The sequence below is a fragment of the Mesoplodon densirostris genome, chromosome 2 (genome assembly GCF_025265405.1).
Source record: "Mesoplodon densirostris isolate mMesDen1 chromosome 2, mMesDen1 primary haplotype, whole genome shotgun sequence".
Classification (NCBI taxonomy): Eukaryota; Metazoa; Chordata; class Mammalia; order Artiodactyla; family Ziphiidae; genus Mesoplodon; species Mesoplodon densirostris.
Genome location: NC_082662.1, coordinates 118,385,214 through 118,393,092, shown reverse-complemented (window position 1 = coordinate 118,393,092; position 7,879 = coordinate 118,385,214). Strand labels below are relative to the sequence as shown.

Sequence of the window (7,879 nt, the reverse complement as noted above, 5' to 3'; positions counted from 1 at the left end):
AAGAAGGGAAATCTTCATGCTTATGGAGAATTACCTGCAGGAATATAAGCTTTGCCTCCCTAGAGGAGCTACCTCCAAGAGAGTGAATGTGAAGAAGAGCCTCCAAGGTAGTTAATCTTTGCCTTTATTTGGGCTCCCTGAGAACACCTCTGAATCCTTTCCAGGTTAGGTTCAAGGGTAACAGTCACAACCTTGCTTCCTGAGAAAACCCCATTGGAGATTTTCTATTCAGGGCTCCTGCTCATGATAGTAGCCCATTCTTGAAAGGCCCTTCTCAGCATTCACATGATTTTTATAGATTGATGAATATTTTTGCACTCAGGACCCCCATGGGGAATCCCACAGCTATACAGGGCTCTAGAAGATTGACACCCATACTGAAAGCAGCGTGTTCCCCTGAGTTCCTATAGTTTGATGCTGCAGAAAATTATGTAACATGTGCAACAACAAAGAATGTATATTAAAGGTCCACCTAGAACTTGTGTCTTTAATGTAGTTTACACCATCTTAACAGAGCCAGAGAAATGGAAATCAGTGTATTTAATTTCAAAGAGAATGTGTGAGTGACTATTATTAAACACAAATCATGTCTGAAGGGAGTGAGGCTTACACCTACAACTTGGGCTTTGCCACCACATAGCCTCTAGCTTTATAAGTCAGGGCCTGCCAATTCAAGAGGTTGCCGTTGTAACAGAAGGAGCACATATTCTTTAAGGGGACCACATGATCCCACAAGGACACATCCCAGATCTCCCCAACAAAGGATTGTTTTTCATCAAAATGTCCCCCAAAGGAATCCTGCTCCTGTCCCAGGATGATGCTTGCCTCTGCTCCCAAAGAGTACCCTTTCCTCAAACCCTTCCTCCCCATGGGCTTCCCATTCACCCAGAGTTCAGCAATCCCAGAGGGAGACTTCCAGCTGGCACAGAGATGGATTGGGGCATAAGGAGAGAGGGGGACCTTGAAAGTGACCCCAGTGTTCCCAATGTACAGTTTGTACTTTCCTACTTTGTTGACAAAGAGAAGCAGCTCATTGTCTGTAGACCTAGTGCTGTAGGAGAAGAGACTGTAAGAGCGGGTGAGGTCTGTGGAGGCTTTCAGGCACAGAGTGAAACTTTTCAGCGGTTTCTTCACCCTGGGGATCAGGGACATATGGGCTTTGTTTGATTCTTTAGGGAAAATAAACACCTTCCCTCTCAAGTCTGAGAAGAAAATAAAACAAAAAAACAAAACAAAAAAAGCAATGTGACAAAAATTCTATCAATTATTTTGTTCGATTTACTCTCACTATGGATCATGGGCAGCTTCCTGATAGAGTATATACAGTGTTTACAAGGTGCCTGTAAGTGCATTATCTCAGTAATAGTATAAGCAAATTGTTAGTGTTAAAAGGCAGGTTTTGCTACAGTTGTCCTGATAGAAAGATAGAAAGAGGAATTAAAGATGTCCTATAACTCCCACTCTCATCTTCTTTGTAGGTTTCATATGGGTAGAACAGCAAACACCAGTGTAGAAAATGAAACACAGGGTACTTCCCTGGCAGTCCAGTGGTTAAGACTCTGCACTTCCAGTGTAGGGGGCGCGGGTTCCATCCCAAGTTGGGAAACTAAGGTCCCACATGCTGCATGGTGCAGCCAAAGAGAAAAAATGAAAAAAAAAAAAAAAAAAAAAATGAAACACAGCTGACTCATGGAGTGTAATGGTTAAAGTATGTAGCACCCCATATTCTCCCATTGCTGATCATATTCAGAGATGTCAGTGATCTAAATATCTCCATACGTGTGGTGTGTGACCTTTTCAGTATACAAACCTGGAGCAAAATAGCATGGTTAGCCAGAGAGTGGTGTTATGAATAACTTATAACTGATAGTGATATGATAGAGAAGTGGGTGTCTCAAACTTGAGAAGCTGGGTTTGGGCTTATTGGGTACAATAGAAAGGGAGAAAAAAAGGGTGCCAGGACATTAAAGCTTTTTTTCTGCTAATAAAGCCTAACTATTTTGTAGCACTTATGCATCACAAAGTAAATTTTTCCCTTTAGTTTGATGTCATCCTTATACCCATTTCATAGATGAAGAAACTGAGGGTCAGAGTTCAGTAACTTCACAAAGCCAATTCAGTTAGTTTGGGAGAAACTTGTTCTCTACTTAAAGCCCAAGATTCTTTTAAAATTTCATATTTCCTCTCACATGACCGAGACTAAAGGATTGAGAAGGATCAGAGAATGAACACCCTAATACCTGTAATAACCTCTTTTTCTAATAAAAGTTGCACATCCCTTCTTGTTCTCTCAGGTGAGAGGTAATGGTGTTCCCAAGTAGTAAACAAAGCCAGCTGTCCTTTCTCTAGCCCTGGGGCTTCCTTCTGCCAGGCATGTCCTTACTCATCAGCATCTGTAGTGGTTTTAAGAATATGTCCGGGGCTTCCCTGGTGGCGCAGTGGTTGAGAGTCCGCCTGCCAATGCAGGGGACACGGGTTCGTGCCCCAATCCCAGAAGATCCCACATGCCGCGGAGCGGCTGGGCCCGCGAGCCATGGCCGCGGAGCCTGTGTGTCCGGAGCCTGTGCTCTGCAACGGGAGAGGCCACAGCAGTGAGAGGCCCGCGTACAGCAAAAAACAAACAAACAAACAAACAAACAAACAAAAAAGAATATGTCCGAAATAATTCTCCTCTCCTGGATTGTAGGCTAACTTGCTGCTAATGAATAGAATACAGCAGAACTGAGGTAAGTGACAGAAGATGAGATTTTGAAAAGACTGTGCTTCTTTTTTTTTTAGCTGTTTCCAAGTTTTATTTCTTTTTTTAAAAAAATTTAATTTCGTTTTTATTTTATATTGGAGTATAGTTAATTTACAATGTTGTGTTGGTTTCAGGTGTACAGCTAAGTGATTCAGTTATACATATACACATATCCATTATTTTTCAGATTCTTTTCCCATATAGGTTATAACACAGTACTGAATAGATTTCCCTGTGCTATGCAGTAGGTCCTTGTTGGTTATCCATTTTATATATAGTAGTGTGTACATGTTAATCCCAAACTCCTAATTTATCCCTCCCCCCAGTGTTTCCCCTTTAGTAACTGTAAGTTTTTTTTTCTACGTCTGTGAGTCTGTTTCTGTTTTGTGAATAAGTTCATTTGTATCAATTTTTTTAGTTTCCACATATAAATGTTATCATATATTTGTCTTTCTCTGTCTGAGAAAGGTCTATCCATGTTGCTGCAAATGGTATTATTTCATTATTTTTAATGGTTGAGTAATATTCCATTTTGTATACATACCACATTGTCTTTATCCATTCATCTGTCAATGGACATTTAGGCTGCTTACATGTCTTGGTTATTGTAAACAGTGCTACAATGAACACTGGGGTACATGTATCTTTTCTAATTATAGTTTTCTCTGGATATATGCAGGAATGGGATTGCTAGATCATATGGTAGTTCTATTTTTAGTTTTTTAAGAAAGACTGTACTTTTGGGCTGGGCCCTTTCTCTCTGTTAGATCATTCACTGTTGGAGAATCCAGCTGCTGTGTCATAGGCTGCTTGATAGTAAGGTCCATATGGCAAGGAACTAAGGGAAGCCTCCAGCCAACAGCCTGTGAAGAACTGAGGCCCTCAACCCAACAGCCTGTAAGAGCTGAATCCTGATGATAACCATGTGAATGAGCTTGGAAGCAGATCCTCCCCAAGTCGAGCCTTCAGATGAGAGGACAGCTCTGGTTGATTGACTGAAAACTTATGAAAGACCTTGAGTCAGAATCATCCAGCTGAGCTATTCCCTGATTCCTGACCCATAGAAAATATGAGATAATAAATGTTTGTTGCTTTAAGCTGCTAAATTTTAAGGTGATTTGTAATACTGCAGTAGATAACTTATAACATCCTTCATTCACATCTTCCTCAAACAGCAACCCCAGTAGTAACAAAACGTGCTGTACTCCAGTTCCCCTGGGACTTGGAGAAAACTTTATCCCAGCAAGGCTCAGGACCTACCTTTCTGTGTCATACCGTCTGAGAGAAAGGTGAGAAGCAGGACACCCAGAAGAGGCTTCTCCATCCTATGCTCCTTGGGTCTTCAGGAAGAGTGGGAGGAACAGCAGTGGTCCTACCAGTGGAGAGATGCTCACTGTTTGACTTCTTATATTGTGCTTTTAGAGGCACAGCCTTTGTTCCAGCAACAGAAGGCAAAGCTATAAATGGTAAATATTGACTGAACCAGGATAGGATTTGGAAACAAATTTGTTTACTTTCTGGTCTATTGCTTCAGTTGCAGCATCTTTCCTTTCTTTTTTAAGTGTTCTATTTCCTGCTGAACTGTCCTGTTCATGTCTCCCCACAAGAAAAAGAGGTTCTATGTCCTCCTAAGGGACATTTAATTACCTAATATATGTAAGGAAATTGTGGCAGTCTGTTGTTAGTTTTGTCAGATAGGCATCCTCTTGGAGCTGCTGGAGGAACCATTTCCCCCCTGTGTTTAGGGGCTGGGGTATCACTATGGAGAAACTGACATTTACTGATTCAGGTAGCTGTGAACTTCAAGATAGTGGAGATCTAGCTCTTGTGGTCTTGATGAAGTTGCCAGGTTGTCTGTAAAGAAGCTTCTAGATGTTGGGTGTTAAGATGATGCCCTGCACCTGGAATCTGGACATCAGCTAGGAAATAAGCTCAAAGAAGGTGTCTGTGAAGGTGGATACACTGAGCCCATTTTGAGAGGGCACAGAATACTGCTTAGATACTGGTAACAAGCCAGATATGGTATGACCTAAATCTGTGATTTACAAACCTGACTACATCTAAACATTTTATCCTGGTGTTTCTCTGTCTCCAATAAAATTTTTTTGTAAGTTGCTGTATCAATTTCTCCTTTTTTATTCATCACACATTATAGGATTTTAAAATTTGAGAACATATGGATCATGCATGTTTTCTCCCACAGTTTAATCTCCAGCACTTATCACTGTGATTCATTTATAAAAGCCCTAATACTACTTATGGAATGAACTAATCTGGGTGTTTCCAGGTTGATGAGAAGAACTAAAGGAAATTATCAAAGGCTCTCAGTTGCAAACAACAAAAGCCACTGTACTAGTTGTGGCCGTTTATTTCTACTTAATGAAACTGTGCAACAAACTACCTCAAAACTCAGTTTTTAAAACAATAAACATTTATTTAGTTCATGAGTCTGTGGATTGATGATTTGGGCTTAGTGATTCTTTCCATCTTAGCTGGGTGATTAACAGCAAGTCAGCTAGTTGGACAGTAATATTATATGAGTCAGAAATGGTGCAATGAGAATTAAAGCATTTTAAAATTTTTGTCTTATTTGTATAATTTTATGTTGGTTTAAATCAATCTTGATTTCTCCTTCTCTCCTTTAATTCTAAACTATATGCACCTTAAAAAATCAAGAATTCCCTAAGGAATTTTAAAAATTATTTTCATGGTATATATTTATATAATATAAAATAAATGTTATTTTCCATAAAATATGTTACTTTAGGTCAGTATATTACAATTAAAGGTTACATTGTAAGTTAATTTTATTAAAGCCTTTAATAATATTCATGATACATATCTAAAAAGACAAACTTGACCTATCCACATTTAATGTGCTTCATATTATTGAATTAACTTTATGAAAGCAAGAACACAATTTACGGACAGAGTCAAACTGACATTTTGTCAATCCCACATTTCATTTGAGGATAAAACTAAATGCATTAAAATGAAGTTTGCAATTTAACTACTTTTTGCTACATCAGAAATATACAAAAATTTCTTTGATGATTTTGATTTGTGTTTCTGATGTTTAGAGCCTAAACACACACACACACAATTTAAAAATATAAAACTATTACAGTACTTCCCTGGTTGTCCAGTGGTTAAGAATCTGCCTTCCAATACAGGGGACTTGGGTTCTGGTTGGAGAACTAAGATCCCACATGCTGTGTGGAACAGCCAAAAATCATAATAATAATAAAAATATTAATGCTAGATTCCAAGTATAGTACTCCCTCAACATCTATGGGGAATCCCCCCCATATTAGAATTCATGAATGCTTGATTTCCTTATATAAAATTGTACAGTATTTGCATATTATCGACACACAACTTCTTATATACTTTAAATCATCTCTAGATTACCTATAATACTTAATGTAATGTAAATTCTATGTAAATAGTTGTTGGTGCATGGCAAATTCAAGGTTTGCTTTTTGGAACTTCCTGGAATTATTTTCTAAATATTTCTGAGCAGCAGTTGGTTAAATCCGTGGATGTAGAACCCATAGATATGAAAGGCCAACTGTGTTTACCTTACAAGGGCTTAATTAAGTGCTAAAGACATCTTGATGTGCTATAGATTATAAGATTAGGATCTTTTTGTCAATCAATATGGATAAATTTCAAACTACATATATAAATTTAAAATAATGCCATATGTTTATAATTACATATGTATAAACATGTAAAGGAAACATACACACATTTTCAGTGTGGTTACCTCTGAGGAAGGAAGAAGTAAGGAAGTGGAAAGAATGTGGGGAGTTTCTGATTGTATCCATAAATATTACCTTAAAAAAAAGTCAGGAAACAATTATGACAAATATGGTGTGGCAAAAATATGGTATATATGGTATTTGATAACAATTTTATAACTTTACTCTTATAAATTTAAAATTTTCACAACTTATTTTTTTATTTTTAAAGATAAATATCAGGTATTTCATAAACAAGATGAAAAGACAACCCTCAGAATGGGAGAAAATATTTGCAAATGAAGCCACTGACAAAGGATTAATCTCCAAAATATACCAGCAGCACATGCAGCTCAATATCACAAAAATAAAAAATGCTATCCAAAAATGGGCAGAAGACCTAAATAGACATTTCTACAAAGAAGATATACAGATTGCCAACAAACACATGAAAAGATGCTCAACATCACTAATCATTAGAGAAATGCAAATCAAAACTACAGTGAGGTATCACCTTACACTGGTCAGAATGGTCATCATCAAAATGTCTACAAACAATAAATGCTAGAGAAGGTGTGGAGAAAAGGGAACCCTCTTGCACTGTTGGTGGGAATGTAAATTGATACAGCCACTATGGAGAACAGTATGGAGCTTCCTTAAAAAACTAAAAATAGAACTACCATATGATCAAGAAGCCCCACTACAGGGTATATACCCTGAAGAAACTATAATTCAAAAACAGTCATGTACCACAATGTTCATCGCAGCACTATTTACAGTAGACAGGATATGGAAGCAACCTAAATGTCCATTGACAGATGAATGGCTAAAGAAAATGTGGCACATATATACAATGGAATATTACTCAACCATAAAAAAAAACAAAATTGAGTTATTTGTAGTAAGGTGGATGGACCTAGAGTCTGTCATACAGAGTGAAGTAAGTCAGAAAGAGAAAAACAAATACTTTATGCTAACACATATATATATGGAATCTAAAAAAAAATGATTCTGATGAACTTAGGGGAAGGACAGGAATAAAGACACAGAGGTAGAGAATGGACTTGAAGACACAGGGAGGGGGAAGGGTAAGCTGGGACGCAGTGAGAGAGTAGCACTGACTTATATACACTAACAAATGTAAAGTAGATAGCTAGTGGGAAGCAGCCACATAGCACAGGGAGATCAGTTCAGTGCTCTGTGACCACCTAGAGGGGTGGAATAGGGAGGGTGGGAGGGAGATGCAAGAGGGAGGGGATATGGGGATATATGTATACGTATAGCTGATTCACCTTGTTATACAGCAGAAACTAACACAACATTGTAAAGCAATTATATTCCAATAAAGATGTTAAAAAAACAAAGGAAGATGTGGTACATATACACAATGGAATAT

At 38.0% G+C, this 7,879-nt stretch overlaps 1 protein-coding gene across 1 annotated transcript; it reads right to left on the bottom strand.

Annotated features, from left to right (window-relative positions):
- Positions 1 to 612: 612 nt before the first annotated feature.
- LOC132483065 (mucosal pentraxin-like) lies at positions 613 to 4,064 on the bottom strand. The gene is made up of 2 exons (XM_060088309.1): positions 4,001 to 4,064; positions 613 to 1,202 (listed from the first exon to the last, which is right to left on the bottom strand). The coding sequence occupies exons 1-2, from the start codon at positions 4,062 to 4,064 to the stop codon at positions 613 to 615; spliced, it is 654 nt and encodes a 217-aa protein (XP_059944292.1).
- Between the last annotated feature and the right edge of the window lie 3,815 nt (positions 4,065 to 7,879).